This window comes from Cervus elaphus, chromosome 8, assembly GCF_910594005.1.
Source record: "Cervus elaphus chromosome 8, mCerEla1.1, whole genome shotgun sequence".
Classification (NCBI taxonomy): Eukaryota; Metazoa; Chordata; class Mammalia; order Artiodactyla; family Cervidae; genus Cervus; species Cervus elaphus.
In genome coordinates, this window is record NC_057822.1 from 10,399,801 (window position 1) to 10,415,089 (window position 15,289).

At 41.9% G+C, this 15,289-nt stretch overlaps 1 protein-coding gene across 1 annotated transcript in view; it reads left to right on the forward strand.

Moving 5' to 3' along the window:
• The first annotated feature begins 1,911 nt into the window (after positions 1-1,911).
• The window catches only part of STX12 (syntaxin 12), a 30,479-nt gene continuing 17,101 nt past the window's right edge, over positions 1,912-15,289 (forward strand). The window contains exons 1-3 of the mRNA XM_043909425.1: positions 1,912-2,153; positions 13,426-13,495; positions 15,184-15,283. Coding sequence (XP_043765360.1) covers positions 2,036-2,153; positions 13,426-13,495; positions 15,184-15,283 — 288 coding nt within the window. The 5' untranslated portion in view covers positions 1,912-2,035. The remainder of the gene's footprint in view (positions 2,154-13,425; positions 13,496-15,183; positions 15,284-15,289) is intronic.

The window sequence follows — 15,289 nt, forward strand, 5'->3', positions numbered from 1 at the left end:
GTGCTAGTGGTAAAGAACCCATCTGCCAATGCAGGAGACAGAAGAGACAAGGGGTTGCAAAGAGTCAGACAAAACTGAAGCGACTTAGCTGGCAAACATATAAAACTAAGGATTCTAAAAAAAAAAAAAAAAAAATGGTTTTAAAAACCAGAATGAGAGCCCCCAAATGTCATCTGTCTTTCTCTAAAGAGAAAAAAAAAATGCTCTTATAAATGCTTCAACAAAAAATAGAGACAGATTTGCTTATAAAAGCTCTAAGGCTGAATGCAGGCTCATTCACCCATTAAGGGCCCCCTCCCACATAGGCAAGCAGCTTCCTCTCTTGGTCATTCCCCAGAGATTGCAAAGCAGACTGGGGTGAAGTGGGGTGGAGAAAATGGAAAACAAACACTGCCAGCTTCCCCTCACTTCTGTCTATCTTGATCTCCTCCCAAAGCAAAATCTACCCTTGTCTTTCCATTTACCATAAGCTCACAAAATGCAGTCTTCTGTGGAAACACTGAGGTCATACATTACAAGTTGCTTAAGGGAATGATTTTAAAAATTTGAGAATCTAGTTCTCCAAGAAATCCTAGTTTGGGATATAGATGAAGAAGCTATTTGGAGGGGATTTAGATGGATAATGATTTTGGTAATATGAGAATGCATTTTAAGGACATAGCAAGATGACAATACGATTAGTTTAGTGCTTGGGTTTTGCAATCAAATCTCAGAAAAGCAAATTAACCTCTGTGGCATTAACTTTCTCACCTGAAATAGGGAAAATGATGATGCTTGTTCTGTTGTTACTTTCAGTTCAGTTCAGTTCAGTCGCTCAGTCGTGTCCGACTCTTTGCGACCCCATGAATTGCAGCATGCCAGGCCTCCCTGTCTATCACCAACTCCTGGAGCTTACTCAAACTCATGCCCATCGAGTCGGTGATGCCATCCAGCCATCTCATCCTCTGTCGTCCCCTTCTCCTCCTGCCCCCAATCCCTCCCAGCATCAGGGTCTTTTCCAATGAGTCAACTCTTCGCATGAGGTGGCCGAAAGTATTGTTGTTACTTTACTTCAACATTTAAAAATCGATTGTCCGTTATCTAGTCTGAAGGTAAGAATAGTTAGGACATCGTCCCTTGGTGTGAAACAGCTTATGAACAACTGAACTGCAGTGTGTGTGTGTGGGGGGGGGGGGGGGGGGTCACACCTAATACGTGCTTAAAAAATCTTTTCATTATTATTATTTTATTGTTAGGCTTCCCAGGTGGCGCACTGATCAAGTATCCGCCTGCCAATGCAGGAGACACAAGAGACGCTGGTTCGATCCCTGGGTGGGGAAAGATCTCCTGGAGAAGGAAACGGCAACCCACTCCAATATTTCTGCCTGGAAACTTCCATAGACAGAGGAACCTGGCGGGCTACAGCCCATTGGGTCGCAAAGAGTCGGACACGATTGAGCGACGAAGCACTCAGACTAGAAAACGGGTGGAGGGAGAAATGAAAGTGATTTGTAAACCATAAAAGTGCTTCAAAAATCCTCCCAAAGCCCTAGGGGATGAAAACAGAGTGAGGCATCTCAGGAGTTCGGTTACGGATCTGGGTTTCAAGGTTGTCGAATTCTCCATATTTGGGCCTGGGTTCTCAGAATAGAACAGGATAGGATGTTAGAGCTGAGATCATCTGGTACAATTTTATGCTAATCGAAAAATTCCTGCCTTCTGTCGCCGCGCCCTGACAATAAACAACACCGCCACCCCACATTCTCCCATCCAAGTCCCAACGGCATGACGTCATCGCTCCGCCTCGCAAGCTCCAGGGCGTCGCGTCTCTAAGCTACCTTTCAGCCACCAGGTCCAGCGGCGCCTGCGCAAATGCGGGGTGGGTCGAACCGGGGCGGACGCGAGCGCGCCGCGAGGGGGCGGGGCTGGTGCGCACGCAGCTTCATCCCGTCCCCGCCCTTTCTCTTCCCGGTTTCCCTGTCAGCCTGCGGGTCGGGTCTGGCGGCTGTTTCCGGTAGGAGCGCGGTGCAGGGCGAGTCGGTGTCTGCTCCTCGTCATGTCCTACGGTCCCTTAGACATGTACCGGAACCCGGGGGCCTCGGGGCCCCCGCTCCGGGACTTCAACAGCATCATCCAGACGTGCAGCGGCAACATCCAGCGGATCAGCCAAGCCAGTGAGCCGGGGTACCGCGGCGGCTGGGGGGCGGGGGCCGTCCTGACAAGGCTGCCGGGACCGCGGAGTCCAGCCGGGGCTACGGCCAAAGCCACACCTGAGGCCGTCTCGGGCGCTCCGCTCTGGATACGGTGGGCTGCCATCCGCGAATCTGCCAGGCCCAGACACCCTGAGGGTCCGGAGCCTCAACTGAAGCTCGAGTTTCTTCTCAGGAGTTCTGCCCTTAAGGTGTTTTGGGGCTGAGACAGCCGTCCTGACAGCCCCAGGGTGGGAGGGTGTGTTTGTCTGCTCCAGAGCAGTGAGTGAGTCGACCTGATGCAGCGGTCAGCCGAGTTTTTCCTGTCATCTGCTTCCCTCCACCCACTTCTCTTTGACCAGTTTGGATCGGGAGTTGTTTACCGGTTTAGACTTTACATTCTGCTCAGCTTCTTGAAAGTCAGCTGCTTTCAATTAAGCAGACTGGAGAATGCATGTGTTTTGGTGACTTTAATACAGTTCTTCTTGTAATGTTTGGAAGTCAGTTACAATGACTTGTATTCAAGGGATCTGATGACTTCTACTTTAATAAAGAGAATTCACCAAAGACACTTCAGTTTACAGTATTTTGTCTTTTGTAGCAGAAGATTTGCGTGTTTTTGGATTTCAAGCTGATGAGTCTTTTGTTTTCCTTCCCCGTCTAGTTACTCTTTTCAACAAGCATGATACACAGAAGCTCAGGGACATGGCCACAGTCACATAGCAAGTAAGACATGGTAGAGCTGGTGGTGGATTTCGGAATGTCTTTGCTTGTCTTAAAACTGCCTCCCCACTGTTAGGGTCTAAATGAGACTGTAGATGAATGTGTTAAATCTTGTGCCTGAAAATCAACTCAGAGCCTTATAAACAGGAGGTCAGCAGCAGCAGCAAATACTTGGAAGGAATGGTATCATCATCCGTGTTGTTTATTATTGTGTTTTTGTGAGCTTGGCTGTACCCTGTTAATAGGTAGAACTAATTGGTCCTGAATCACAATTATGTTCTATATTTTAAAGAAAAAAATACCACTTAGCTTTTAAATTTAATATGTAACGTAGAATTTGAGAGAGGGAAAATTTCTGATGGAAATCATTTGAGTCTTGGCGCCTTGGAAGTGGAAAGAAGAATATGTGATCTGTGAAATCCATAAATTTGAAACAAACATTTATATGACCACTGGTGGGACTTTCCTGGTGGTCCAGGGAAGTTAAGACTCCATGCTTCCACTGCATGGGGCACGGGTTCAATCCTGGTTGGGGAACTAAGATCCCACATGCTGCATGATGCAGCCAAAAAATAAAAATATTTTAAAAATATATGACCACTAGTTAGGAAGTATAGTACTTTGTGTTCCAGTTTCCTTTTGTGAGGTAACTGTAATACAGGCTAGATCAGAAAATTCTGATTCAAAGCCAAAGATTTATTGTTGAGACCAAATCTAATTTTAATGTCTATTTGTGAAATGTTCATTCTGTATGCATTTATTTGAGTATCATGCATGTACTGTGTGTAAGAACTGGCAGGGAGCCTGTGGCGTACATAGCAACCGAAAGGGTTTGGTGCTATAGAAGAGATAAAGTAAAGTTATAGGTATTCAGGAGAGACATCTTTTTCATTTGGGAGGGACCAGGGAAGGCATTATGGCATTTGAGTTAGGTCTGGCTGGAAAGATGGTGGAACGGATTTGAACTTTTTACAATAAATAAGAGAAGGGCATTTTAAAGAGGGAATTAAATGAACAAGGCATGGTAGGGGGAAAGCGTGTGCTGTGTATAGAAAAGTAGAGTGGTTTAATTTGGCTAACGTGGTGGATTCTAGAAAGTAGTGCAAAGTAGGCTTGGAAAGGTTAAGCTGGGACCCAGATATGAAGGGCCTTAAGTGCTAACCTCATAGGTTTGGATTTAATTCTATAGAAATGTGTAAGTCGAGTTGGAAAGGAGAGGCTGGAATCAGAGACACCAGTTAGGAACTGAAAATGAAAAGAAAGAAAGGATAGGAGAGGTGTCTTTGGCAATAGAATTCATAAGATTTAGCTCTTGGTTAGGCATCAGGCTCAAGTAATAGTTGGATTCAGCCATTAATAACATTAATAGCTAACACTTTTGGTGCCTACTGTGTGCCAGGCGATGTAAGTGCTTTACAGGCATCATGTAACTTGATTTTGTAACAACCCTGTGAAGTAATGACCAGTATTATTTCTTTTTATGGGTTAGGAAACAGGCTAAGAAATTTGAAACCATATCTGTCTCTTATGACCAACATTTAGCCTTTTTATAGTTTTTAACTAATATTACAGTTTTGTAGCAGTTAACACTTCAGCAGGTTAGAAGTGACTTTTTTTTTTTTTTACTCTTCATAAGATGCTATGGGGAATACCTGAGCTGTGGACCTTTCTCCTCTTGTGGTTTGTCTACCTCTCCTGCTAGATTGTTAGTTCCTTTAAAGAAATGAGACCTGACTTATTTATCTTTATATTTCTAGTACTTACCTCAGATCTATCCATATGATAGATTCACTCATTCGCTGTTCAATAAATACTCTTTGAGGACCTGCTATTAACTGGGGATGGAGTGATGAGCAAGATAGACAAAACCCTGCCCTGATTGTGTGTGTATATATATGTGTATGAATGTGTGTATATACATACATATGCATACATACACATATATAACTAATATGGAGAAATAATAAGTGCTATGGAGAAAAAATAAAGCAGGATAAGGAGACACAAAGTAACCCGAGGAAGAAGCACTATTTATCTTACACCAGATGGTCAAGGAGGGCCTCTCTGAGTAGACATCTGAATGAAGTGAGGGAGAGAGCCATGTGAGTAACTGAGGGAAGGCATTCTAGGCAGAGGAAATTGCAAGAGCAAAGACCTCAGTGCCTTCAAGAATGGCAGGGAGACTAATGTGTCTGGACTGCAGTTAGAGAAGGGAGCGTAGTAGGAAAAGAGGCCGTGGAGATAGCCAGGGCTCATATTATTTAGGGTTTTGATGCTCAGTAAATTGTATTTAGTAGGTTTGAATGAATGAGATTTTTCCACCATTTTGGAACTCTTCCTGCCTCATTTACCTTGTGCTATGTGGTTCCTACCACATCTTATGACCCTTGGCAGTGTGAGTTGCAATTTTCCCTTTGGGATTGTTTAGTGAGGCTCTGGGAATGGGAAATTGGTAGGGTGACATTGCCTCTACCCAGTTATCAGACTGGTACCCATCCCCCAAACTTGGCCAGTGTACCTAAGTATACAGTCTAGATGTGACACTCCCGCTCCACCCCGCCCCAGACATATGCCCACATCCATATAGTCCTGCAAGGACCTGTACTTATTGAAAATACGAGAGAATAGCTTATTCTTTTTTCTCAACTTTTTAGCTGCATTTGTGGGTTTGGAATTGCTGAGCCTGTCAGGCTGAAATACGGCTGGCCACTGTGTGGGTTGTTATAGGTACAGCTAAGGTTGACTGCCTAGCACAAACGGTTGTTATCAGTATGTGTGGGCAACAGAAGAAAAATGCTTGACTCCGCCTGTTATGAAACGAAGGGTCTAGGCAGATAGAGGGAAATAACCTAACAGGCTCCAAGTTATCTCTGAAGAGATGAAAGAACAGCATGTCTGTTCTTTAATGTTGCTAATTTTGATATGATTTTGTTTACTAAAAAATTAAAAGCAGCTAAACTTTTGAAATTGACTGTTTTGTGAAATCCTGTGGGCTGTTCTTTCAAAATTGTTTCCCTATTGTCCCTTTGCTGTTTATTTCATTGCCCCTTTGTGAAGTCTTCATGATCTCAACATATGTATCCAGCAGCAAGCTGTTGTCTGCTGCATCAGGTCTTAGCATTCCACTTTGCTTCCATTGTCTGTCATCTTAATCCAAATTAGCCATGTTTTCTCCTACTCGTCACCCTTTGCTATTTTTCTTAACATCCCTAAACACTGTTTTTTGCAGCAAGTTTTTGCTCATTCTATTCCTCCTTTCTTCAATCGTTTCCTACCTTGCAAGCCACCTAAATTATACAAATCCTTTGAGTTGTGCTTAAATCCTGCCCCTTGTAACTAAGCTTTCCCTTGCTTTTCAAAGAATGAAGTCAACAGGAGCCTGGGAGTTAGGCTCAGCAGATCTGTGACAGAGTTCTTGCTCCTCTGTGTTGTACCATTAGCCTGGAGCAGTTCCCCTTTCTGTCTGTTACCCCATCTGTAAAATGAATGCTGTTGGTAAAATGGGATATTTGAAAGTGCCTAGTATAGTGCCCGGCACATAGTAGACATTCCATAAATGGTAATATTAATGGTTGAGTCCCCTGCTCCACTATAGTTTAGTAGTTAAGTGAGCGGGCTCAGGAGTCAGACTGTCTGGGTTTGAGTCCTAGTTCTGCTTCTAACTAGCTATGTAAGCATATTGCTGTACTTCTCTGTTTCAGTTTCCTCATCTATAAGATGGAGTTAATAACAGTCTTTACTTCATAGGATCCTGAGAATTAAATGAGGAAATTTATGTAAAGTGCTTGAAGCAGGCCTGCAACATTGTTTAAGAAATATTAACTGTCATTTTGTTTTCCTTTTTGAATTCGCAAGCTTAGCACTTACTTTATTCTGTATTCTGTAATTAATTCATGCTTTTTGACCTTGTTATTCCAACTGAGAGATCACTGTTAGTTTTGTGGGGCTAGCGACCATGCATTGTACAGCTCTCTTTAGCTACAGGGCCTGGCACCACAGTGGATATGTATTAATAGTTGGCATTCAGTATGTACTTAATTGATTTTTATCATCGCTAAGTACATTTTTCTTGGTCTCGAGTTTGATAATAATAGCTATGCTTGATTGAGTTCTTTTAAGTGCCAGACACTGTTCTGAATTTAGCTTCATATTATCTTAATGTCAGCCTCACAACAACCATATGAGGAGTCTCTTGTTATTCCTATTTTTTAGGTGAGGAAACTGAGGCACAAAGGAGTGGAGCCTTTCACTAGGAAGTGTGGAACTGGGAATAACACACAGGCAGTCTTAATTCAGAGTCTATGTTCTTAACCCATTGTGTGTTCTGTCATGGGTATGGTAAATAGAAGATTATACCTTTGATATTCAGTGTTCATGTTCAGTTTAGTTTAGAGCTTTCCTATTATAGTAGCTAAAAAGTCAGGTCATTTTCATTGTAGCTTTGCAAAAACATTGCAAACCTAATTTTCAGAGTAAGACACTGAGATGACTTCATTGTCATATGATTTATGTCATAACATAAGCTATCATGTTCTCATTTTATGTAAACACGATTCTTTCTTAGAATATATGTTTGCTTGCTTACCTTTATGGTGGTTGCTTTCAATGTGTCTAGACTTTGATATGGACTAAGGTTCATTTGGAGATTCAGATTCTGCTAAAAGCTGATATCAGCTAAAAGTCCATGAAGAGTGTTCAGTTTAGAGTAGGTCCTAGTGTGGATGTTAGCTGTAATGTGCAATAAATTGGTTTGCTTCGTAGTCTTATAAAAAGTTTTAGCCAGGACATGCTTTTAAACATGAGAGGTCAGTGATAGGAGAAATTGAGGCCTAGTTTTAAAAATAACAAAATTGCTTACACAGAACTGAAGAACTTTTGTTTACATTTGGCCTAGTCATCTGGTTTCCAGATTATGTAGCATTTCATAGAGGATAGATACCCAGTGATTTTCATCCAAAATGTAACAAATCAATCTAAAAGTAAAACTTTTATTTACTAGAATGCTTAGAAAAGGCTAACCAAGCTGACCAGAAAACTCTTTCAGATTTAACCCATTTTGATAAAAATTATTCCAAAAAGTATCACTTTACTTTTTAACATCTTAAGTGCATTCAAGGGAAAATAAGTGTGTATGTAACTATTTCTTTTTGTGATTTAGGTTTAAGGGATACAGTTCTTTTCTTTTTTAAAGAAGAATTATTTGTTTATTTTTATAGCTGGGCTGGGTCTTTGTTGCTGTGTGTGAACTTTCTCTAGTTGTAGCAAGCGGGGGCTATTACCTAGTTGTGGTGTGTGGGCTTCTCATTGCCATGGCTTCTCTTGTAGAGCACAGGTTCTAGGCTCTCAGGCTCAATAGTTGTGGCACACAGGCTGAGTTGTACCCCACCGTGTGGGATCTTCCCAGACTAGGGATCAAACCCATGTCCCCTGCATTGGCAGGTAGTTTCTTAACCACTTGACCATCAGGGAAGTCTCAAGTGATACAGTTCTTGGTTGTGAAACAGATGGGTCATTGAGTCACTATTTTCAAATAAACCCTGATGTTGGTTATGGAGGGCAGTATACAGAGAATTCTACTTCCAGTAAACAAAGAGGCTACTGTCCTTATCATTTGAGTTTTGGGGCATCTTGCTGGAAACTTTTAGGAAAATATCAATATTCAGGAATTTGAATAGAATTGATGAAAGCTTGGATTCATTCTGGTGCTTAGCTAACAAGTGACGCTATAAAGTCCTCCTCCATCCCCCCACCCCAGTCCCCCCATCCTGATTTACACATCTCAGCAAACGAAGTCAGAAAAGACTAGGTAAAAAAAGTTCTCGGCTGAGGATAAACCAAGAACAGCTGATTTTAAATTGACTTTTCCCCCATAGTCTATAAAATCCCCTTTGCTGTCTAGGGCATTTAATACGTTTTGATCAGTGATTAACAACTTGAAATTTTGAAATCTCTAGAGTTTCTAAAGAGAATGCTCTATGTAAAGACAGTCAATAAGATGAGATCTGTTTCCTTGAACTGTAACATTCATGTTACATACTAGTAACATTTACCTTTATGTGTCACCCTGTAACCAGTTATTTTCTGGAGGAGTGTGTATGCATGTGTGGTTATGCAAACACAAAAATGAGTTAGAATGTGGTCCCTCCTCTCCAGAGGCGTATAGTCAGTCCAGTCCCATTTGTACAGAGAGGCAGAGTCTCTCTCAGCCAAACTGTGGCTTGCAAAAAAACTGCTTGGTTACACAGCATCATTCTGGGACTAGAGCTTCTTCATTATTGTTGACTTTTATCATTGCGCAGTGGTGGGAGTACTTAGAGGTCATTTAGTCCTTATGTAGTCGTAATAATTGAATGAGGAAAAAAGCCCCACCCACACAAAGAGTAAGTACTGTGACAGACAATAAGTACTTGATATGTGTTAGTTAAACCTGAATATCATATACAATTGGTGAAAGAGACCCAGCAACATGAAATGATTTATCTGGTGCCGTACATGTAGTTAGTGGTCCTGTTTGGCTTAGAGTTTAGATCTCATTATTCCTAGCTCTTGTTCGTTCATATCTTCTGCCTTGAAAGTGGCATGACATAAAACTGAGGCTAACTCAATTAATCAGCAATTGCTTACTGCTCCCTGGGTGCTGGCACTCTGCTGGACTCCAGTAAGTACGAAGGAACCTTCCCAAAGGTGGCAGGGCCTTAGGGAAGGGAGCAGGTTAGAGCAAGGGCATCAGCCTATATGGAGGAGAGAGAGCTGTTAAGTTAGGGACCTGTCAGATAAGCAGGGTGGGGCAACACTGGCAAATGGAAGCCTGCCCTAAGTCACTGTATTCTGTGTATTTCCTTTAAAGGTCTGCTTGCCTGTGAGAGAATCTAATGTGACATAAAAAAATATAGTTATTGGAATTAGCCCTGGATTTGAATTCTGGTTTTTATGACCCTGCTTAAAACCACTGGTGGCGTCCCACTTCATTAAAATGCGAAGGCCTTGCTCTAGTTTACAGGGTCCTGTGTGTCCTGGCTCCCCTCTCTGTCATCTCTCTCTAGTCACACTGGCCCCCTGTTTCTCCATCACAAGTGTACTCGCCTTGGGCACTTTGTGCTTCAGCTCTCTGCTAGAAAGCTTTTCCCCCAGATATTCTTCAGGATTTGATCTTTCACTTCCTTTAGGTCTCTGCTCTGTGTCACCTTATCAGGTCATCTCTGACTACCTTGTATGAACTAGTCCCCTCTCCCTACCCTGTTATTCCTGCCCGTACCTGATTTTATTTTTCTTTATAGCACTTATCACTACCTGATACATGCTTCTTATCTCTTCTCCTAAGAATGAAAGCTTCTTGAGAGCAATATCTTCCAGAGCACATAACTGGAGAATAGGTATTCCGAGTGAAGGAATGAGTTTTGTAACAGCGTGAGCTCAGTGTCCCCACCTGTAATAATGCTTACCTAATAAGATAAGGGGCTTCCCTGGTGGGACAGCCGGTAAAGAATCTGCCTGCAATGCGAGAGACCGGGATTCAGTCCCTGGGTTGGGAAGATCCCCTGGAGAGGGGAATGGTAACCCACTCCAGTATTCTTGCCTGGAGAATCCCATGGACAGAGGAGCCTAGCGGGCTACGGTCCGTGGGGTCACAAAGAGTTGGACACGACTGAACAACTAGCACAGCAACAACGGTGAGATAATGCTTATCAGGAGCGAAGGAAAGGCACTTTTCTGGTGTTTCCTCCGCTCTCAATACTTCTGACACCAGATGTGTGGGTTTACCGCACGCCAGTGGTCAGTTTCTCTGGGCTTAAGTTGGGTGTCCTACAATTTGATTCAATTCTGACACTACCTGGAGTTAGCATCAGATTCCACAAATTAAGGGCTTAGTCCCACAAGGCTCCCCCGACGCCCCCCCGCTTCAGATGCCAATTGTAAATCTAGGTTCTTATCTGTCCTTCTGCTCAGTGAGCTGTATTCGAGGTGTTCCTATGAGCCCCTCTTCAGGTTCAGCTAGTTTGCTGGTCCAGCTCACGTAACTCAGGAAAACATTCACTTACTGGTTTATTATAAAAGGATGTAATTCAGGAGCAGCCAGATAGAAGAGATTCCTAGAAGAAGGTATGTAGGAAGAGCTCAAAATTTCCATGCTCTCTCTGGGCACTGACACCCTCCCTGTATCTGCATGTGGTCACCAGTCTGTGCTTGTGTGTGTGTGGTCACTCAGTCGTGTCTGATTCTTTGCGACCCCCTGGACTGTTCCAGGCTCCTCTGTCCATGGGATTTCCCAGGCAGGAATACTGGAGTGGGTTGTCATGCCCTCCTCCAGGGGATCTTCCTGACCCAGGGATCCGACCCGTGTCTCCTGAGTCTCCTGCTTTGGCAGGTGGGTTCTTTACCACTGAACTACCTGGGGAGCCCACCAATCTGGAAGCTCATCAAATCTAGTTCAAGAATTTTTAGTGTTTAACCTGTACTTCTCCCTACCCCTAGTTTCCCTTCTCAGAGGTTGGTGGGTGGAACTGAAATTTCCAACCTGCTAATTACTTGGTCCTTCTGGTGACAAACCCTACCCACCCTGAGGCTATCAGGGCTTAGGTCACCTCAATAGGTAAGCTCTGTATGCTCCAAAGGAGCCCTTTATGAATAACAAAAGACACTCCTATCACTCAGGACATTCCAAGGCTTTTAGGAACTCTTTGCCAGGAACTGAGGACAAAGACCAAATATACTTTTTATTATACCACATCAAGTACATAGCCCAGTGTCTGGCACATGGTGAACACTCTGTAGATGATAATGTCTGTCCTCTTTCTTAAATTATTTGTTTGGCCAGCCAGTTGATAGCTTTGATTCTAATTCCCATTAGACTTAGGTAAGAAGGACATTATACATCTTAGTGATGAAAAATGGTTATTTATATCTCACATAATGCTTTTTTAGCAGAATGCAATCTTTTATAGTGCTTTACATTTTCCTATGGAACCATTAAGCTAAAATTTAATAGAATAGTTATACTTTAGGAAAGTTTGTCAAAAGGCAACTTTTTAATCATGTGAATTTTAATCATTTTTAATCATTTAAGCACTTTAATCATTTATATTTCTGTTATAAAATTGGAGTTATATTTTTGCTTAAAAGATGGTCTTAAAATAAGATAAAATCATGATTTGAAGTGTTACATACGTATATATTCTGGACTGTGGAAACTTTTGCTTTGCAACACCCATGATGGCACAGTGATCTGGGAAGCCCTATAGAAGACAGTGAATGCTTTTAAAATGCAAGCATGCAAACAAACAAAAAAGTCATACAATAAAATTTCAAGCTCTATAAATGAATGAATGAATGAATCTCCCCTATCTTCTCTGCCAACAGATAAAGAGAATAGAAAGTAGGACATAGGAACAGGGGCTCTATTCCTGTTGTAGAAGTCAGTGAGCGACAAGGGTGTTCAGATTCCCAGGCAGTCTGTTTCTGCTTATTGATAGACTATCAATTCCTCTAGAACTCTGCTTTCCTCGTCCAGGGCTAGGGGCTTAAACATCTAGGATTCAAATATGACCATTCCTAATCTTAGTACAGTATCTTGGTAGAGTAATCTGAACAAAGCAATGTACTATTTGTCTACAGACAGCATAGCTTTAAAGGAACATAGGCATTGGAGTATGATGTCCCTGGGGTTGAATGTTTTGCCCTACTTCTTTTTGTGTGTGCACTTACATAAGATATTTAACTTCTCTAAATCTATTTCCTCATCTGCAAAATGAAGATACATCCACTTCAGACTGTTGCTATGAAAATGAATAACATTGTGTATACAAAGCTCCTAATATAGTACTTGGCACATAGACGTGCTCAATTAGTGGTAACTTACTATCAATAATAAATGTACATTGTCTTTCCAAAAATGTTTGCTGTAGAAAATTATTTTGTATTCATGAATTTAAATTTTTATTGTTGTGAATTGATACTTGGTATCAAGGCCATTCCAAAAGAGAGAAACATTTTAACCAGTGCCACTGGAAATCTGGCAGAATGTGGAAGTTCTTTGGGAGTGAGGAACAGAACCACCATCTTCTGCTTGGTGGCATATTTACTCTCTAGGAGAAAGGTAGATCTCACAGGTAGATTTAGAAGAGAATAGAAGATCAAGACCAGGGTCTTGATCATAGCATGCTTTCTATTGGTTGTACATACTTACTCAGGATATGGGGAGAGACCAGTGATCTGAGAATTAGGGTGCTTGTTTTTTAAAAAAAATTTTATTGAAGTATAATTGATTTACAGTGTTGTGTTAGTTTTAGGTGTACAGCACAGTGAATCATATATATATACACTCTCTTTTTTAGTTTCTTTTCCCTTATAGACCATTGCAGAGTATTGAGTAGAGTTCCCTGTGCTATACAATAGGTCCTTATTAGGTTTCTACTTTATATATAGTAGTATGTATACATCAATCTCAGTCTCCCAATTTATCCCTTCCCCCCTCCCCAGGGTGCTTGTGATGAATGTATTTTTCTTTTTAATAAATTTGTTTTTCTCCTCTCCCCAGCCGCTCAGATAAAGAACTTGATGAGCCAACTAGGAACTAAGCAGGATTCAAGCAAGCTACAGGAAAATCTGTGAGTAGCTTCCTGACAAGGTTGGGATTTGTGAGGGCCTTTTGGGGACACACTTAATGCTCTTGCTGCTTGGCAGCTTAGGTTTCAGGCCTGTGATTCAGCATGAGAGGCAGTGGGGCATGAGAGGCAGTGGGACATGAGGTCATAGATGGATCTAGAAGAGGAGCAACAAAATACATTAATGGGTTGTGATCTCCCCTGCCTCTCAGAGTCCTTGGACTCTGCTTTTCTTCCTCCCTTGGGCAGCTTAGCAGAACAATTTAGGGAAGTAGAGGGGGAATCCCTACCACTCTGCATTCTGCCTACATGAGCTTCATTGTTGGCACAGTGCTCACCTAATCTGTTGGATTTCCAACTGTATATAATATTAGAAAAGTGTATTCGGAATGACCCGAGGAGAGAATAGTGGAATAGATTCTTTTTATTACGTCCTTCTTGACTCCGCCTCTGCTGTTAGAAGTTTTAGTTTTCATCTTTGACAGTATTTTTGTTTCCTGTCCTAGACATTGGGAAGTGAGAGAATGACTTATTGTTAGTACTTTGAGCTTTTTTGAGGGAGATGTGAGGTAGCTGTGGGTATGTTAGTACTGTCTGTGATGCTCAGGCTTCGGATTGACTCTTTTGGGGGGCTTTTTTGTTTTGTTTTGTTATTGTTATTTTTTTTGCTGTACCATATGGCTGGTTGGATCTTAGTTCACCAAGCAGGGATTGATCCACTGTCCTGTTCGGTGGAAGGGGGAAACACTGAACCACCAGGAAATCCCATTTTTGTTTTTTGTTTTTTTGACTCCCTCTTGGTTTTGACTCTCATTTGTTGTTGTTGTTGTTGTTTGTTTTGTTTTGCTTTTTTTTTTCCTTCTATCTTGGAGATCCCTTTGCAGTGAAAAAATATTAGTAATTAGTAGTGTGGTTTCTCTGTCCTCCCTTAAAACCTTTGCAGAAATGGCCAGATAGTAGAAGAAACCATGACTGAAAGGAATCTTTTTTGTATTTCTAGTACCTTTCAATCCCGCACATTTTTCCCTCTTTAATTTCCTTCCCCCTCTGCTCCTTCCATTTTTTTTTTTTTTTTTTTATACAATATAGGGCTTCTTTGTTTTGGAGGAAAGAACCAGAAAGTCTAGCATAAAGCATAGGTAGGGAGCCAAAGATAAAGCTGAAAAAGCACCAGCTTTAAGCACAAACGTGGGAGTTGATCTTTGGAGGTTGTTCCCTCGGGTAGAATCTGTGCTTCTAATGCACCTTTCATCCAACCCCCAGTGCGTGGATTCTGTCACTAGTCAGTGGACTGTGACAGACAGTAACCATGCAGAACTCTTGGGCAAATCAGTGTGAGAATTTTTGGAGAGTTCAACATGTTAAAACTATTAGATTGAGGTGTGGGGGCAGCTGCTCTTGTATTTCTATCAGAACTGCTGAGAATGCTTTTCTTTTCTCCCCAAAGAATTAAAATACCTAGTCAGCAGTTTTCATTGAGGTAGGTTCTTTCTACTCGTTAACGTGAAGACAACTTGAAGTGAGTTTGACTGGGTCGTACTTTGGGAATTTTGTTGTGAATCTGAGCATCTGGGAACCCATTCCTTCAGGTGCCCTTTCATTCCCTGCATCATGAGACACTCTGAGAACAGACTGATGCTAACAGCTCTCAAGAAATGAGAATATCCTAAAACATATCTTTTCTCTCTTAGGCAACAGTTACAACACTCTACAAATCAGCTTGCCAAGGAAACAAATGAATTACTGAAGGAACTGGGATCCTTGCCCCTTCCTTTATCTACTTCAGAACAGGTTGGT